Source organism: Notamacropus eugenii, chromosome 3, assembly GCF_028372415.1.
Source record: "Notamacropus eugenii isolate mMacEug1 chromosome 3, mMacEug1.pri_v2, whole genome shotgun sequence".
NCBI classification, from domain to species: Eukaryota; Metazoa; Chordata; class Mammalia; order Diprotodontia; family Macropodidae; genus Notamacropus; species Notamacropus eugenii.
This window is the reverse complement of record NC_092874.1, coordinates 467,654,360-467,674,039: the sequence shown is the minus strand read 5'-3', so window position 1 is coordinate 467,674,039 and position 19,680 is coordinate 467,654,360. Positions and strand designations below refer to the sequence as shown.

The window sequence follows — 19,680 nt, the reverse complement described above, 5'->3', positions numbered from 1 at the left end:
ATCAACGATTGGTTTTCCACAGTAAGGAAAATCACACAAATCTCTTCCTGACACTGACCAAATAAGTAATTTTTATTTTTCTCATGAAAAATTACCAAGTGTTAACTCTCCATACCTAAATATTTCAAAAAGAAACTGGTGGTAATTTTAGAAGAAATTGAATTTAAATGTAAAACACTTTTTCTCCGCACCCTCAGGAGGCAGCCTAGGTTTACTGTTCAACACCTGCAGTTTTTCCAAAGGAATCTTAGTGGTCATTTAGTTCAAAGCCCTCATTTTAAGACAATGAAACAGGCCCAGAGAGGGAGATGTCTTGGTGAGGGTCACACCAGGAGGGAGGAGAAGGGATTGGAGTTGAACTTGGTTCAGCAGTCCCAAGAGGAGAGATGACCTTGAGCTGGGAGCGGTGGGGAAGGCCTCGGTGGTGGTGGTTACAGTACCGGAGCTCTTTCTTTAAGGAAGGGGGAAGCAGCTGCAGGCATTGGAGTGTTACAACAGAGATCGGAACCAAAGCAGGAAGCTGCTCTAAGTCATCCCGCTGGAATGCAGATTTTCCAAACAAACCTCATTAAGATTTAAGTTTAGTAAAAATTAACCTTTCATACAATAATGACTATACGAATGGTGCATGAAGGTAATGTCCATTTAGCAGTGTATGAGACAAGCGTAACAATTCTGCTTTTCCTTTCAACACAACTAAATTCTAATGCTTATCTATCAATAATTTACATAAAACACTGAAACTATCAACAGCCTTGATAAAAAAACACCCAAAACATTATTTCAAAGTGTACTATGAAAAAGTTACCAACAGTATGTGAAAAACAAAAAAATTTACCTAAGATACAGCCATATCTGGGCTAATCTTGGGCTTAAGAAGGGTATTTCTTTCGGTCAGGCCACAAAGTATTTAAAAAACAAAACAAAAAACCTACAGCCATTTTTCCACACCCCCAATTAGCTTCTGCTTTGATAATCGGCAGTATTCTTTCACTATCTAAAAACCTGAAACAGGTCAAGGATCCATGATCTCTCATTCTGCACCCTCGCCTGCTTCCTGCACTTTAAGTGCCTCCATAACTAACAAATTCATCACTGTTTCGCCAACCAAATGAATGTTCTTTAGCTAGGCTGGTTCTTCTTCAAGGAAACGGACACTGAATCTTTCATCAGGTCCGTTTTCAAAGACTCTGCAACTTCATAGGAACCGGCTCAAATTTCTGCCCAACTGACATAACCTTTAGGGATGGAGGTACATTGAACTCTGAAGCCAGGTTAAGGCACCAGAGTAAAACCCTAAGGGAGAGTCATACAATTTTTCTGCTTAATCTCCCTTAATTCTAGAGCTGTTCCTAAGATTTTCTCCAGTTTATACTAACTTGTCTGCCTAGTTGTTGGCATGTTTGTCTCCCCAAGAGTGGGGACTGTCTTTGACTTTCCTCCGACTCCCCAACACTTTGCACAAGGCATGGCACATAGCAGGTGCTTACTAATTCTTACTGACTTGGCTTGATTATGATTAGCAAAAAGACTCATGAATTCAGGTTTGGGACAATTTATTATGACTTTTTACTTTTAATCACCATAAAAGCTTTGCTATCAAGCACAGAGCTTTGAGACTAAAAAAGCACAAACCCAACTGTATATTTTATCATTTTATTAGGAATAATTTCAAGTGGGTTATGAAGAAACTAATTCATTATTGAGTTTGATGAATTTTCCAAAATCTCTTAATGAAGATATGTTCACCAATAAACAATAAAACATCAGCTGAGCTATGATACACTGGGCAAAAAGTCAGGCTGATACCAAAAGCAACATGCAACATAAAAAAGAGACAATATAAAGGAAGACAATCTGCTGAGTATTAAAAGCCATCTCAGTATCGCCTCTTGGCCACCAGCACGGAAATAATTATCCATCAAATCCAAATCACATGGAGATAAGCAGGGCTGGTTAATAAAAAAGTTCCAATGTCCCTCAGTTGCAGGAAATCTGAATAGTGTTTTAGAACATTTTCTTGGCTGGCAGCAGCAGTATTAGAAAGTCTTTTTGGCAAGGGAGAGAAATAAATACAAATGGAATGCTACGTTTTGAAATCAGCAGACTGTCCAAGGAATGACATAAGGTATCAGTAAAGTAGCAAGGGGAAACTTTAAAACATTATTTATTGGGGCTCAAAAAAACATTCAAAACATATTCATTTAAGGTTCATCACAATAGCTATGTCCAGGCATTTAGGCCAAGGGAAGTAAAATCATAGGAATACACTTTTTTCAAGTTAAGGAGAATTTTTTAAATCCAAGTATAACTGCTATAATAGCAACAGTAAACTTGGTAAACAATAATTGGCAACAAAATAAGTTTAAATGCTGTAAAATCCTGCCCAAACCAGTTCCAAGATACCATTTAATAACCAAGATGCAAACTAATTTTGTTGTAACAAGCCTAGACCCAATTCTATCAAATATGTCCTTGGTTAGTTATCCAGTTGGATTTAACGTTTTGAGAGCTCATTTGACAGCCAGTCAAGACCCTCGTACAGACCGGTTCCTTGTGTAGCACAGGTAGCTTGAACATACCACTGTGGAGAAACAGGAAAAAAAAAGCCTATTAACAAAAGAAAAGTCTGATAAACTTCAAAAATATCTTGTTTGAACAAAACAAGAAAATAGATTTCCTACAAGCATTCTAAGTTTAGATCAATTAGCATAAAACAGAAAAAGCTAAAAAATTTTAACTACAGACTATACTTAAGATTCTATCTGCGAAAAGTAAATATTTGTGTAAAATACATAATTGGTTATGGATTGATGAATCCTTCTCAATCTGATTCTGTCAAGGAGCACAACCAGTCCTAAACAGGACTACAATCACTTTTGGAGAATGGGCAGATCTCATGATAGTTATGTCACAAAATGACATTTCTCCTCCCTCCTAACATTGCTGCCCAGTATCTAATTACTGTGTGACTTTAGGTTCCAGTTCTGGGACCCAGTCTTCTCATTTGTAAATAGAAGCTGGATTAAACAATACACCAAAGTCCCTTTAGCTCTTAAATTTAAAAAAGGGAAATTAATGAAAGGGTAAAAGAAATCTTGATCATAGGAGGAAAGCACACTACAGGAAAATTACTACAATTACACATCTAATTACAATCCAAAAACATTCCAGCTACAAAACTGGCACCAGATTACATTCCCTGCAAACGTCAAAAGACCCAACCAGTGGGGTTTTCTGGTTTCTGTTTAGTTATACTTGTTTTTCCTTAAGAAAAGAGGTTTTTGGTATTTGAAAGGGAAGTAATGGAGAAATGACAGTAATGTAAAAAGAAAAAAAACAAGAAAACAATTCTTTAAAAATAAACAAGAACCAGCAGCATGATGCACCTGCACCTAAGTGCAATTTGCCTGCTCATTAAGGGCTGCCTCTGGAAGTGAATTCAACTTTTCTTGCAGACTCAAGTCAAAGAAAACGAGAGGGGGTGGAGCGGCTCAATGCCACCACATCCCTTGACTCTTCTTCCACCATAAGGGACCCCCTAAGTCACAAGAGAAATGAGCTATTTCCAATAAGCCTTTGGCTCTGCACAGTTTAGTGGAGCCCACTCCACCCGCCACCCCCAGCACTGTGAGCACTTACAGTTCTGTTACGAAGGGACTGCAGGCCTAGTTTATCTGTCATTTCACTGATTGCCATGGCATTTGGCAGATCCTGCTTGTTTGCAAAGAGCAGCAGAACAGCATCCCGCAATTCATCTTCCTGAAGCTGGAAATAAACTGGTGTTAATGACATCATTCCTTGGACTAAAATCCAATTTCCATGATTAAAGTAAGTGAACCTTTCTTCCCTCTGTACCAATCTCACAGATCCCCCAGTTTCCTTCAAAGCTCAGCACAGGGGCCGCCTCCAAAATGCTTAGCCTGATCCTCTGTCTCTCACAATACTCTACATATTTCATACCAACTTACTTGTGTAAGGAGTTCCCTCTAAATAAACTGTTAACTTCTTAAGGGCAGGATCATTGGGGCTTTTTCTTTGTACCCCTAGCACCTAGCCCAGTAAAGGTGGCATTGCATGCTCCCTGAGTCACAGTCAGGGTAAGCTTCTCAAGTGTTTACTGAGTTCCAAATTCTTCACTGACAAACCCAGTGCAAAATCATCCAAAGCCACAGAGCAGGAGGACCTTGCCTCTTTGCCCGGTGAGATGCCTATCTACCATTTCAGCTGGGAGGCTGCGGGAGGACATCAGCAAAAGTAAACAAAGGCAGGTTTCTGATGTTGAACACATTTGCTCATCGATAACGCCTTGGCTTCTCCTGCTCTTTCCACTTCTCTTCAGCCAAGCAAAATGGGAGCCAAGACAAAGATGAGTGGGAATCGGCCACTCCCTCTGTGCCCCCTGGACACAAGCTGCCCAAATTCTTGAGAAGGGCAAAGTTACCATCATGAAATTTATAAATGATGATGAGGACTTAGACTTAGCAAGATTCAAATGAGCAAAGAAAAGGTGCCATCTTTGTCCTCAAATGTGACTGGAAGGACTGGCCAGAAGCACCAACACTACATGTATATACCCAGAGAGGGGAGTCTCCAAGACCACAGGGCCCTCTTTGCTAAGCTGGGCCATTATAGTCAAAAATTTTTGACATAAAGGAAGGAAGAGGAATATGGGGCAAATACGAATTGAGCTGAGTGTGAGAGCGGCCACTCACATGACCTCTTGGAGGCTCAGTTCCTTCATCTCTAAAATACAGGTCTGGTCCTAGAATTCACAATGTTTGTTAAAGCACTAAAATTCAGTCTCTCTCTGACTCCAAGATTAAAATGTTATCATCCTCACCACTTGATACAATAAACTCAGCTGCTTCACCCTGAAAATCCATCTAGTTGAACAACATGCCAATTTTAAACTGCATTATCTATTACAATTTTAATTTAATTATTTTCTTACCATTTTCTGCAGCTCTTCAGCTCCTTCTTGAATTCTCTCACGATCATTGCTATCTACCACAAAAATAAGACCCTGGAAGGAAAAAAACAATTCTAATGAGCTCATCATTGAGTAAATATACCCCCCAAAAGCCACATTATTTGTCAGGGTTTAAATTAAAGTGACTCATTCCAAACAGCATGAACAACCAACTCACACCCAAAACTTTTACTAAGTATGCTGCAAAGTTGTAAAACTGACTAGTTTAGTTTTATCCAAATCCTTTTCCTTCCCTCCTTCTAACTTTTCATGGAAGTAGCCACAAGGATTCCAAAAGTAGTACAAAACCCAAGCATCTAAACAGTCATGTTCTGACACTTTAATCAATAGTTGGGGTTCACATAATTTAATATATAAAATTGTAACTAAAAACAGATCAAATGAGAAATGCTAGAAAACCTGATTTCTTTAAAACAAAGCTAAAGTACAGCTTACACTTGTGGAACAATTTATGATTTAGAAAGTATTTCCCCCAAATAATACTGACAGGTACCCAGGGCAAATAGCTGGGAAGATGTATGACATCCAAGGTCAAAGAACTCTTCACAGATAGACACCAGAATTTGGGGCTCTTGTGACAGTTACTTGTACTCTCTACCACTCTCTAGGGTCATCTGAGAGACAAGAAAAGTGTCTCCAAGATGCAAGAACACAAGCTGGGACACTAAGTCTTTGGAGGGGAATCTCTCTTCCATACTCCCCTCAAGATGCCTGCTGGTTTAAGACCTTGGTGGCCTCCACTAACTACAACAGTCTTGTTAGCCTGGATATCAAAAGCCCAAGGAAATGACTAAAAGTATCTATGGGACTAAGACCATGGCCAAGCTGCCCGGCACTCCTGTGAGGCATGGCTACTGGGACCACAAGCCTGGCAAGGCCACTGCCAGTGCCCTACAAGGTCAGACCCTGTGACTCTGCTGCCTGATGTAAGGGTACCACATCATTTAGTTCTTGTGCCTGAGAAGCTAATGATGAAGGCAGAAACGGAGGCCTGCAAGGTGCTACGTTTAAACTCTTTATGACTTCTCTGAAGCTCTATCTACCAAACCTACAGAAACCTAACTGACTTTGGCCCATGGAAAGGGACTATGTGTTACAAAGTCTAACAGGAATTAACTGAGCATCTGGTAAAGACCAATAACAAAACAAACTGTTTATCCAGAGAATCCAAGCAGGAGCAGTGGCTCCTCCTCAGCACAAAAAGTAAATTGTGCCTGAAATAAAAGTTAAGTGAAATCTTAACACCTGAGCAAATATCAGAATAAAGGTCTTCTAAGGCACTTCTAAGTCACTGCATTATGACATTTAAAACTAAGGCTTCAAAAAAAGAATTGAGCACTTTGATTCCTGTGTAATACCAGAGGATCCCCAGTATTTAGAAATAACCTAAGTTCACCAGGGTTATAAGTTACAACCACTTGAATTCTCAAAGAAATGTAAGCCCCTTAATGTGTCTAGCAAGCATAAGAAAACAAGAAACATGAGCCCAAAATATATTAATTTTTCAAATAGGATAGGCTGGGGGGGAATGAACCATATTCTGCTGTTCTTGTAATAATGATGAGCATGACAAACCTGGGGGAAAAAAGTTAATGAACAATTAGTATAATCTTGAGTTTAGAAGATCATCTAGTATGCAAAGGGGAGTAACAGCCCCTCTCAAACACTGCCACCTCGACTCTGGACAGCTACCAACTAATCAAGTGAATATTCAAATACAAGTCAGATAAACCTCTAAGTGTACTTATGATAACAGAAAGTGTCTACCCACAGTTTCCAGAGAACAACATAGTAGCAGTGCAGAAAAGGAATAGGAGAGCTGGGAAACTTCAAAGACAGCCTAATGCCCAGAATCTTTCTTCTTTTATTACCTAGTCATTCCTCTCCTATCCCCTTCAGCTTCCACCTCTGGTGAGCCTCAGAATTCCCCATTTGAAGGTTCCTCTCACATTCCTTCCATCTACTTGCACTCAAAGAAACACAGGTTCCCTACCAAGATTCTCCCAACTCCCTGGACGCCCTTCGATAAATAGGTCCAGCTTCTCTCTGCTGCCCAATATCCCAGAATACAAGGAATCTACATAATGCCTGCTATTCATTGCTTCCCCCCTCGAACCCACACACTTGTTTTTAATTTATAAAGGAAGCACTTTAGAATTCCATGTTAAGTGGTACACAATTAGATCTGATATCCTAACTTTTTAAAAATCTAGCTTTTTTACATCCCTTAAGCTCCCTCCTACCCTGTTCCATTCCATCTCTTTTAATGCTCCTTGGATACTTTGGAGACTCCTTTAGTATTACACTGGAAAAACTGGAGAAGAACCAATAACTGTACACAACTTGGTAGATGTTTTATATTTTCTTAAGAAATTATAATCTCCCAAAGAGTCTAAGTTGCTAGAGGGCAGGGGCAGTCTCATTCTGCCTGTCTCACACCTAGCACAGGGCCCTTTTATATACGGGGTGAAAAATAAATGGTTTGGGAATCAATCTAGTTCAGTCATTGAGATGTCAGAGATTTTTCCTCAGTGCAGCTAGCTGTACAGCTGTTCAAGTCCATTAGCTGCATGTATTAGTCCTGAAGCAACAGTAAATGACATTTTTTCTGAGAACATATTTTGAATGCCAGCCAACAAAGCATGCCAAGATGGCCACTCATGCCCAGCAACATGGTGTAGACAGAGCAAGGATGGTGGAAGCAGGGGCACCTTCTCACGTCTGTTTTGAAGAAGTTCTGGGGAGCTCCCTGGCTTTCTGGCCATGCTCATTACTTTACATTCACTGCCAACTGTAGACCATTCTTATATGGATTCTCCCACAGTAACCTCTCCTCCTGTGATGCTCACTCCCATTTACACAAATCAGTCCACAGGTTATTTCTTTTTCTTTCTCAAAGAGCTCATTACTAGGATCACAGCTGACCTTTCCACCACCCTCCCCCATGCTGGGGCCTTTTACATACACAGTGATGGCCCCTCAAATACTCTGCCAGCTCCGTCACTCCACTTTCACTAAACACATCAAGAGTCAAGCTCTGGATCTTGCTATCAAACACAGCTGTTTCCTTCCTGTGATCCATCCAGAAGTCTGAGTTCCTGACTCTGTCTCTAAATCTATGACCCTATGATTAGCATTCCCTACTTCATCCATCTCTCTGCCTCACTGTGCTCTTATCATTCCATGCCTCCACCCTATCCAAATTCATCAACTCCTGCAATCCATGAATTCCTGTGCTGGTCTCATTTTCCTCCTACTATCCTGACCCTACAGCTTACAAGTCAACATGCATTTCAAAAGGCTGTGTTAAGAGATAGTATTGGAATAGCCTACATGTGGTAGTACCCCTTAAGCCTCCCTTGCTCCATCTCACAGACAAGCCAGTGAAAAGGAACTGCCTCTCGTTAGTGCTAAATGATAACTCACATATACAGCACTCTGAGGCATACAGGCAGCTTTCTTCCCAACAACCTTTAATACAAGTACCTTCATTTTCCAAAGGATGAAATGTGGGCATAGAGTTCAGGGTTAGAGCTGGAGGTGTTTAGAGTTAGGGTTAAAAGGGAATGATTGCCAGAGTCAGGCCTCAAACTCAGATCGTTACCCTCAGAAAACACTTAGTAAGTACCTACCATGTTCTAAACATTATGATGCTTTCTGACTGGCCCTTTTCTAGCTAGAAACCATGTTGTTCAAAATGTAAGCCTGAGCAAAATTTAAGCTCTTCTAGAAAGCAATAAGGAATATTTTTACTAAAGCAATCTACATCCAAGGCAGTCTCTCAATACTCCCAATGTTAAAGATTTCCTGGTGGCTAAAAGTGCTTGTCTTCTGTGGGGAACAGATATAAAAAGCAGAGTCCAGGGATGAAAGAACATGGAGAGATGTGGATCTGCACCACTGGAAGGAACTTCCCAAGCACCATACAGCTGAATGCCACTAATTGAAGCATCCTTGGGGAGGGAGAAATTCTCTGGCTAAAGACTAGAAATTAGCTCCTTTCTGACTGGGGTAAGTGAAAAGAGTCACAAAATTTTATGTTTCACAACAAAGACACATGAATTCTTCTTTGGCTATAAACTAGGAAAGAACATTGGATCCCTTGCAGGTCAGAAATCTGTTAATGGCCAAAGGTAAACCAAGGCCTTGTCTAACAGAGATGAGTTATGATGAGGTTTTCCTAACAACTCCCACATCTAGCTATGAAAAGTTACAAAGACTTCTGATAGCAAACTGGACCAGAGCTATGGACAAGAAGTTCTGGCCTAATTCCATAGCAAAGGTTTGAAGCAAACTAGAAACAAGTACTGTAATTAAGCCTAAGTATGAAAAAAAGATTAGATTTGGCTACGATTCATAGGAATTGGCGAGAAAAAATATGAAGTTTAAAAGTCTAATCAGTTTGTATCTTTGATAAGTCTAGTATTAAGCATTTAATTATTCTCAAATTATTGATATAATTAACATTAACAAAGATAATTAGCAGTAGTTATTTAAAGTATGCTACTTCAATAAATACTTCCCTAATTTAAAAAAAAGCACCCTCCTTTCAGAAGATTCTGATACTACAAACCACTTGACCAAGGGTACCCAAGTCCTAGTGACAGAATCTTACTCCAACTGCAAGATAAGAACTCAGATACATGAATAAACAGAATTAGACCAACAACCATAAGCAAGTACCACAGTTAGCTTACCTTTTCTGTGGCTAAAAAGATTTACCTTCAACCTCAATTCCTTTGGTCCAGACTTGTTATTTCATCTCTATTAAGGAGCTCAAAAGTGAGAAAACTTTATCAATCACAAAAGTGGGTCAGCACCTTGGATAGCTGTCTGGGGCTTCTGGGGGAGAGTCAGAGGTCCACTGGCCTTGAGTCACTCAGCCAGAATGCACTGGAGATAGCACTAAAAGCCAAGTTTTCCTGACCCTCTGTCCATCACACCTCACTGCTTTCCAGCCTCAGCTACACATTAATACACGGGGTTAAAAGTGGTTCAATGCCTGTACCTTCTGTTCTCATTTGTCCTCAGCTAATTACAACTCTGTCATCCTCTAGGACTCACACAGGATCACAGCTTTAAAGATGGAAGGGCTCTGAGGACACATCTAGTCCAATTCCCTCATTTTACAAATAAAGAAACTGAGGCCCAGAGAGAGTATGTGATTTTGCAGACTTCAAACAGGAAGTGACATGTGAATGCAAGATTTCATGGAAAGAACAGAGACCTGGACAAATTGTTCTTGGCATACAGTAAGCTCTCCATAAACATTAGCTTGATGATATTTTTGTAAAACATTCAAAAGATAAAAGACCTATATTCAAGTTTCACTTGGATCACAGAAAGCACAGTAATTACAAAAATAATTTTTATTCCCATTTTACAGATGAGAAAACTAAAGCTGGGAAATGTGAAGTGATTTGCCCAGGGTCACGTGGCTAGTAAGCACCTAAGGCCAGATTCCAACCTAGGTCTTCTTGAACCAAGTCAAGTTTTCCGGCCACTTTGCCAGCTCACAGCCACAATCATGACCCAAGGCTGCCCCCCACACGTCTGTTCTGGGGGATGTCAGGCTCTGAGAGGGCTCCATGTGGCACTTCCCAGGCACATCACACCATTTCCAAACTGGTGCACCTCCTGATTTCCCTTCCCCTCCCCCAGCTCCCTTTTATGTGCTAGCTTTGCCTCTTCAAGGCCAAGGTTGTGCCCAGCACAAATGCCTGGCACATAGCAAGCCATTAATAAATGCTCTCTTCACCAACCAGGACTGAAAGGCTCTGATGACAGACAAGGCGGCTCACCCCAAGACCAGCCTCAAGTTGATTAACTGCACACGATGAAGAGGGGCAGAGACTGCAGGGAAATACTGATCACTTTATATACAGGAGTAATGGTAAAGAACACATTAGCTACATTAGATTTCTAAACAATGCAGAAACTAGGTTCCCAAAATAATCAACAAAAGAGTTAATGTACTATAAATTGTGTAACTTTTTTAAAAGAAAACTATCTGATGAAATTAAAAAGGCTTCTAAAGTTGGTGTTCAGTACATGAAAATAGAATTTAATTTTAGGTAATTACCTACACTCTGCTATTTTCTAAACTAAGGCTGAAAGTGATAGGGAGTTAATTCACGTCTGAGACCCAAAAAACCTTCTTGTGATCACTCAATAAAGTCTGCTTCTCCAGACCAAACTTAATCCAAATAAGTAAAAGGCGGAGTCCACTCAGGGACATGAAAGTAATGATAAGAGGAATGCTAACTCATGTCTGAAAAACAGTTTATACACACATGTATAAATATTTACCATATGTTAGTAATATGTAATAAAATCAGTATCCTACCTGTGTGTTTTGGAAGTAATGCCTCCAAAGAGGTCTAATTTTATCTTGACCACCAACATCCCATACCGTGAAACAAATATTTTTATATTCTACTGTTTCCACATTAAAACCTAAGAAGAAAAAATAATTATATAAATTGATCAGTAGAATTCATTGTTGCAATACTCTAATTCTTTTAAGTTCTAATGAATATTTGAGCAAACTTTCACAAATAAAAACTCCTCTGAATTAGAGCAGCATTTCCTCAGCAGCAAGTTGCATTACTCCACATTTTAAAAGCTCTCTTGCCACTTTACAAATCAGAATGAACCATTTTTTTCCTTACCGATAGTCGGAATGGTGGTGACTATCTCCCCTAACTTCAGCTTGTACAAAATAGTCGTCTTGCCAGCAGCATCCAAACCAACTGAGAAAATGAAAAAAATTTTAGAACCTAATCCAAAGTGTGAACCACAAAACTATTTTACAAACAGCCTTACAGAACTTGAAGATCAATTTTCCTTTAAAAAGTAAAACAGAAACATTTCTGGGAATAAATATAAAAATTAAAAATGTCTTTTTTACATTTTTGAGCCCTAAAGAAAACATTTCAACTAAAGAAAATATTTTTCACCAGAAGAACTGTCAAGTGATTTAACTTTTCACAACAGCCCAATCAAATACAAAAAAATTGATTACAATAACAGAATATAAACAAAAATATCAATTCCACTTCTGTGACTGGTAGTATTATAAAAGGAAGGGGAGAAAGGACTTCAAAGTAATAAGGGCAAAAATGATCATAGTTTGTCTAAGTGCCATCTTCCCAATGTAAATCAAGAGAATCATGGTGTAGATGGCAGACCACGGTTGAAGTCCTGTACGACACACTGACCAAATGGGTTAACTCTGAGCAAGACAACTGCTCTGTGTATCAATGTCCTCATCTGCACAATAAGGTGTGTGAGACAGAAATGTCAGAGTGATAGTCTCATGCATAGTACACCAAACCCTTAATACATGTTTGCTGACTCTCTGAAGTCACTTCTAGCTCTGACTCTATGATCCTATCATCCAGAAATCAGAAAGCCAAGTTCACTAGTGAATTGGGGTAAAACTCCTCTGCAACATACAGAATGACCTTCTCTTCAAAATGGATGATTATAGGCCTGTTTTAAAACTTGGAAGGTAAAAAAACTAAGAGACTACAACACATCATATTTGTAGTGCATAAGGCTGACAAAACATCCTACTTCTACGTAGCTCACTTGGTAGTAAGCACTTAAGAAATGTTATTTCATTCATTGGTATGACTGACTACTCCTTATTTCACAAATAAGAAAACAGGCCTGTGGATCTGGCAAGGAACAAAGTTTGAAAAGGCAGAGGCTCCCTCAGTCTCCAGAGCACAGCTGAAGGAGGGCAGAAGGCAAGGGCAGCTTTCTTGCTGGTGACAAAACCCACAAATAAATAAGTGAATGAATAAAAGGTAGCGCTTGGTCTCAGTGGTCATAGCCTTGTCATCAGAGTGAATCTAGACAAGAGTCATCAAACTCCGCTTTGTCTACCTTACCAAATACACATGCTATATATATATATATTTTTAGACCACAGAACTGACTAAAAATTGCAGCAGTAAAGAAAAACACTAGTTAACTATGTAAAAGAACAGAATAAAATATATACAAGTCTGGAGAGACCTGAAAACTTTTAAACATCCATTCCTGGAGCACTCAATAGCACACAATGCTCATAATTTTTTGACATAATAAAAGCATCAAATTTCCCCACTTGGTTTTTGTTGTCACTGAAGACTCACACAAGCTGAAATGGCCATTTTCCCACTGAAGTTCAATTTGGCAAAAACTAGCTCTAATTATGATATTACTGTTCACTTGACTGATCACCTCAAGTTTTGAAAAATGAATTTTCCATTTTCTTTCAGAAAGGTACTCAATTAGTAGTACATCTCGACTCCTGGGGGGAAGGGTGGCCAGAGGCAGAAAGGAGGGAGCAGGGCCTGGGATTTCACCACATCCTACCTCTGAACTCTCTCTCCAGGAAGATCAGCCATTTATAATCTCAGAGTTAGTTGGACCCAGAGAGTGAGCAGCTTGCCCAGGCTTCACAGAGCCCGAGTGCAGGAACAGGTCACTCCTGGGCCTGAGTTTTCCTGACACCAAAGGAGGGTCTCCAGCCATTACCATGCTGACTCTCATGCACTGATTACTGAAGGTAGTAGATGACTGATTTCTTCTACAATGAGAGTCCTTTTACTTTTCCTCTCTTTATTCATCATGCATTATGGCTTATACTTTTAAAGAGCCTATACCACTCTTTCCATCATCACTATTGCCAATTTTTGTCCTATAGAGGAAACTACTACCTTCTCCAAGTATGTCAAACAAATTTAGACATTTTTTAGAGTGAAACAGAATTTTTAAAACTTGCAAAGCACTACTAAAAACAGTTCAACTCCCCTAAGCATGTTCACTACTACAGGGAGCTCTGATTTCCAACACAGCTAAACTCTATCCCTTAAATGCCCAGCATCCTGTCACGCTGACAGGGAGCTTAGTCCATGGTGAATAAAGTCCAAAGTGACTTCATTCAAAATTTAAAATTAAAGCAAAATTCACTTTTGGCTAAACAAAACATCATCAGGTCAAAATTATAACCAAGTTTGATATTGAAAAGCTGCCCTCAGACAACTAGACCAGAAAATACACAGTTTATGCTCATCGTTAAGCAAAACTTTGTTAATCACTTTAAAAAAGTAAGTTTTATTGATGGCTTTAACTTTTACAAGTATTATCATTTCCAAATACACCCTACTCTCAAAGAAGCCTCCCTTGGGAATAAAGAAAAATATGTAAGCGAAACTAACTGTTCAGATACCCAAGTATTTGACAACATATGACAAGCAGGCCCCACTGGCTGCCAAAGAGAGTTGTTTCCTCCTCTCTTCTGGGGCTAAGGCTGATTACTGAAATGACTTGGATATAGGGCTCCTTTTAGCATTTTTTGATTTACATTATCTTGGTCACTGTGTATGTGGTTGTTTACTCTACGTTAGTTCTTACAAGTTTTTCTGAATTTCTCTTTTATATTCTGATATATTTTCATACCAAATGGTCCAGTCACTTTATCTTTGTTTACCCCCCAGAATGTTTTGCCTAGGGTGGTATACACAGGGCCAGGGCCTGGGCCTGTCTCTACCCCACACCCAAGCCAATCTTCAAGGGGCAACAGCTCTAAGTCAAAAGGTACCCCTCCCCCCAGGCTTCCAGGCTTTTTTCACACAGCTAATCACTTTTGTAAACAGATCTTATTGCAAAATAATTTTGCCTAAGAACCTTAAGAACCTTTCAAACACTCACAATAGAGTAATAAATGTTTACAGAAGCAGTGCTGTCCTTATCTATTAGACACCAGAATGTGCATTTTAAAAATAAAAAACAAAGATGGCAATTACATTTTAGTATCTTTTGTAAAAAGAATACATAAATAACACTATTAAATGCCAACTAAAAGGTACAATCATGAAATTACTTCAATGATCTAATTCACCTGTGCTAAGTATTAATTTCCTAATGTTGCTACTGTCTGTAACAGTACTCAAGAAAGGGAAACTAAAGCTAATTCTGATTATTCACAATAGGGGAAAGCTTTTTAGAATTTTAAATATATAATTTACAATAAGTTTGATAAAAATAAGACATATTATGAAATTACTAATTTCTATCTCAGTTGTTGAATATATTAAAAACTACATATGGCAGAATTTTTACATAAACTGAAAACAATGTTGAGACAGAATGAAAATGAAGAAATTCAGCAACTATTTATATTATATCTTGAACCAAGCCAGACTTTTAGTAGAGTTGCTAATCGTCAGCAGTGACCAGAAGGTCCTTTCTTCTAAGCTTACTGCACTTTCATCAGCGAAACTGAATTACCCAAAGCATCTTGTAATATTTTATCCCCCCAGTACTTTGGCCACCAGAGCAGTATAGCAAGTGTTATGCTCCGAATGTGGCAAATCTGCTTGTGCCCAAACAGATCAGAAATAGCTATTGGTAGACAAGCACCCAGACAGGAAAGTGGCACCCTTACAGGGCCAGATGCTCTTTATCTACATGACTACACTAAGCTAAGGATAGTGTTTCAACTCTTAACAGAATAAAACTCCGAAACTTGGCAAGTTCTACCATCTACTTTAAATTTGTAGTATTTCAGAAACGCCCCCACGCCAAAGTAAATATTGATTTCTCAGAGAAAGTGTTATGGGGACAAAATATTTAAGTGAATGTTGAATGATTTTTTTTGTTTTTTAATGCCCTGACAGGAACTTGGGGTTAAAAAAATACTTCTGCCAGTACCTGGAACTTTCACAGAAATGAAGTCAGGCTAGACAAGAATTTTGGCTTCTGCATCATCAGCAAAAACCTACCTTATATTTTGAAGTTCTCACTAAAGCTTTTTTCACTTCTAAAACTACAAAAACTCAATTGTATATCTCAATGGGGAAAAAAAACCGTCCAATTTCTCTACATGAGCTTGTTATGAACCTCCCCAAAAGAGGTGAGTGGAGAGCTACAGGCCTGAGCCCTAGGCCCTGCCACTAACTTGTGAGATTCTGGACAAGTCATTTCCCTCCACTGGGCCTCAGATGCCCCATGCAGAACATCAGAGAATTGGATCAGAGGTTCCTGAAAAGGTCCCTAATTAAATCCTGCCCCCAAAGACAAACATCTTCATTTTCTTCTTCAACATTTCAAGGATGTGTAGCCCTGTCAGCAACATATATTCCCTTCCATCCACAAAACTCAGAGGCCCTCTGTAACTCGGTAAGTGACCTCCATTCGATAGGATGTAAGCTCCATAAGGACAGGGACTGTTGTGTGTTTCTCTAGCATATAACATACATAGGCATATATGAGATTAATAAATGTTTCATTGAAGACATGCTACATTCAATATTCTTAAAGTATATGAGTACGTGTGTGTATGCGTGTGAGAGAGAGTGTGAGAGAAATATTTCACCTGAAGAAAAAACTTAGGATCCCATATTTGAAAGGCTTTCTTCTCTGGAAACAATCAGATGTATTCAGCAGATAGGATCAAGGAACATAAACAAAACCGGTAAGTTTCAATTTTGCCTCAATATTAGGTGGTTTCCCACTCTATTAAAAAAAAAGACTGATCATCTGCCTGGAAAATTATTAAATGCAATCATTCCTTAGGTGAGGGAACAGAACAGATGGATGACCTGAGAGGAAGTTATTTCTCCTATCAGTTTCCCAAACTGTAAAATGGAAGAAGTGAGTTAAACAACCTCTAAGGTACCTTCCAGTTCTAAAAGCATGATCCTATGATGTCAGAGGCTCCCTCCAGGAATTCCTGTGTTCAAATCTAGCTTAAGATACTTACTAGCTGGATAACCCTGGGCAAGTGACTTCACCATGACCTACCTCCCAGGGCTGTTGTAACAAATAAGATACTATAGAAATGTTTTTTAAGAGTACTTTCTGCCTTTTATCTTCAAATAATTTTTAGTTATAAAAAACTGTTCACGAATACTTTAAAGTATTTCGTATCAACTAAATAAAGTGCTGTAGCAAAGTGAAGTTGTTATACGGGAGAAAAATTGTTCATATGAATGATATATGGATTTGTCTGGACAGTAACTTACCCTTAACTTGAATTCTGATGAAATATGAATTGGAAATGGACAGGTAATTTTGTAATACTGTCTTGAACTTGACTGCCAAAATGTATGTACATGCATGATAAGATGTCCAGCTTAGTGACTCTTTTATCAAAAAACCACTAGTACTAATAATAGCTGGCATTTGTATAATAAGTTAATCACAACCCCACATCCCTAATCAGTTTTTTAAAAAAGGAAATCCTGGAAAAAAGCCCCTAGCTCAAGAAGTATAAGGGTTACCCCCAAAGGAACAGGTAGAACCACTGACAAAGCATGTTGTGGTTACAATGAACAAAATCATGTCCTTTTAACTGCAAGGTTTTAGGAGGGGGGCAAGAGGCTTCATCAGGTTCTCTCATCCTAGCTACACTGCGAATCTTAAAACTAAGAAAGAAAACCTCAATCTTTAAATTGAAACAAACTCTTTCTTCGTCTACATTTCACAAACACCTGCTTGTTGATTAACATGCCCTTCATGTATCTTTGCATTGGAAAGTATTTAATAACAGTCTTCTCTACCAAGGGGCATGGAAACAGTTTTATGTCAAGGGAACCTAATAATCCGCAGAAGCACAAATGAAAAAGTAGAAAACCTAGATCAAGAAACTTCAGTTTAAATTAATTTAGAACCAAAAGCTTTGTTTCGATGTAGCAAAGAGATGGGGGGCCGTGTAAGGGGTCGGCATTTCCATACCTCCCAATACCTTTTACACGCTTCCTCACCTGGCAGCGCTCACAACTACAACTGCCCCCAACTTTGCCCCCCGCCTTCAAACCGAGGTCTCCCCACTCTCCAGAACGGTCCCTTGGGCTGGGCTGAGACACCGCGGCCCTAAAGAACCCTCGGTCCATCCCCTGAGTTCTCACCCCTGTTACTTCTCTCACAAGAGTCTAACCGAGCGTAATTGGCTCTCTCTAAGCCACAGTCCAAAGTCCTCCCGGGCTCCTCGTGTCCCTCCGGGCGGCCGGACTTCAGCCACTTCAACTTGGGCCGTTTGGTGTCGTAAAAGCCCAAACCGAAACCCAGCGCTCATTCATTCTTTGGGGAGCGGAGCGAGCGAACCGGGCTGCGTGAGTGGGACAGTCACCGAGCCACGAGAAAGGACCAGCCAGCATGCGGGATGGCCACAACAGGGCAGACGGGGGGCGCGGGGCCGGACCCGCAGAGCCCGCTCCGGGCTGCCCGGGGCGCCGAGCTGAGGCTCACTACACGGGGACGCCAGCACAGGCTACACCCGCGAGCAGCGCTTCTCCTCGGCCGGGAGAGAAGCCACCGGGGCGCGTCAGGGCTTCAGCGAGGAGGACCCACGGCCCAGACGGGAGCCCGGGCTTCCAGCGCCCCTTCGGCGCTCAATGGGACAAGCTGAGGGGCAGGAGGAGAAAGAACCCGGCCTCAGCCAGGCCGGCGCAGGCCTGTTTGGGTCAGGACACCTTTCTTAAGACACAAGTTCGGTTCTAGGGTTCTGATGTCACGAGCAAGCCGCACGCACCCCGACCCTCCCCCCCGAAGTCGGCAGGGACCCGAGTTGGGGGCGCGGCCAACTTCCCCGGGCCTCAGTTTCCCCATGGGTAGAGCGGGAGGGGGCGGTTCCCGGGCGGCTCCGGGGCCACCCGGGATCCCCCCCGCACCTTCCTCGGGGAGGTCTCCCTCCCCCGGCCCGCAGCTCCCCACCCCCACCCCCACCCCCGAGCCCCGCCTGCGGGTCAGCCTCGTGCCCGGCGGGGGACCACGGCCCTGCGGGGCCCGGGCCTCACCCATCAGGATGCGCATCTGCTTCTTGCCGAAGAGGCGGGAGAAGAGCGACGAGATGGTGAGGCCCATGGCGGCGGCGACGGGGACGGAGGCGGCGGCGGCGGCGACGGGGACGGACGGGGGCGGCGGGCCCCGCGGCCTGCGTGGCTCTGCTCGCGGCTTCCGCGCGGAGGGGCGGCCCCGACAGCGGCTCGGGCGAGGGCGCGGTCTCGGCTTCAGGCGGCAGGAGCGGCGGACACCGGCGGCAGCTCGGCGGGCATTTATCGTAGGAATGGGGCGCTTGCGCTCGACGGCTCGCGCTCGGGCTCTGCCACGTCACGCGGCGGCGGTCACGGCGGCGGCTCCAACGCGGACAGAATCGCGTCAGCGCTTCCAACCCCCCCTTCTCCCCGCCCCTTTTTCCTGCCGGCTCGACGCCACTGCGCCGGCGCCAAAGGGAGGGGGCGGGGCCTAGGCTGAAGAGGAGGAAGTGACGACAGGAAGCCCGCCCCGCCATGCGCCCTACGCCGCACCGAGGCCAATGAGGCACAGCGGCGGTTCCGTACCGTCCCCTTCCACGTCCCCCTCTTCCACCAGCTGTATGCCGACTCCTCAGCTTCCGCTCCGTGGCATCATGGGAGTTAAAGTCTTTTCTCGCCGCCCCGCCCTTCAAGGGCGCGGCCACTTATTGTGGGAAGTAGAGCCTATTTGGCGTCGCTCCAGTACCGCCCTCCGTCACGTGATGAGTAGCGAGGGGCCCATCCGACCGGAAGTGGGGTAGGGTCACAGTTCGGCCGAGCACCAGAGTGAGCTCCGCGTGTCCTTCCGGCGGGCGACGCCCAGGCCACGCAGCTGCCTCCCTGGTCGCTGAGCCGGTCTGACCCGGAGCCTGCAGGAAACAGAGCCCTGGGCCGCGT

General features: G+C 42.0%; 1 protein-coding gene across 1 annotated transcript; it reads right to left on the bottom strand.

Moving 5' to 3' along the window:
• Nucleotides 1-1,642: 1,642 nt before the first annotated feature.
• On the bottom strand, nucleotides 1,643-18,917 carry ARF4 (ARF GTPase 4). Its single transcript, XM_072598854.1, has 6 exons — nucleotides 18,787-18,917; nucleotides 11,665-11,745; nucleotides 11,340-11,449; nucleotides 4,955-5,026; nucleotides 3,643-3,768; nucleotides 1,643-2,584 (listed from the first exon to the last, which is right to left on the bottom strand). Exons 1-6 carry the CDS (start codon nucleotides 18,851-18,853, stop codon nucleotides 2,498-2,500), a joined length of 543 nt encoding a protein of 180 aa, XP_072454955.1. The 5' UTR covers nucleotides 18,854-18,917; the 3' UTR covers nucleotides 1,643-2,497.
• Between the last annotated feature and the right edge of the window lie 763 nt (nucleotides 18,918-19,680).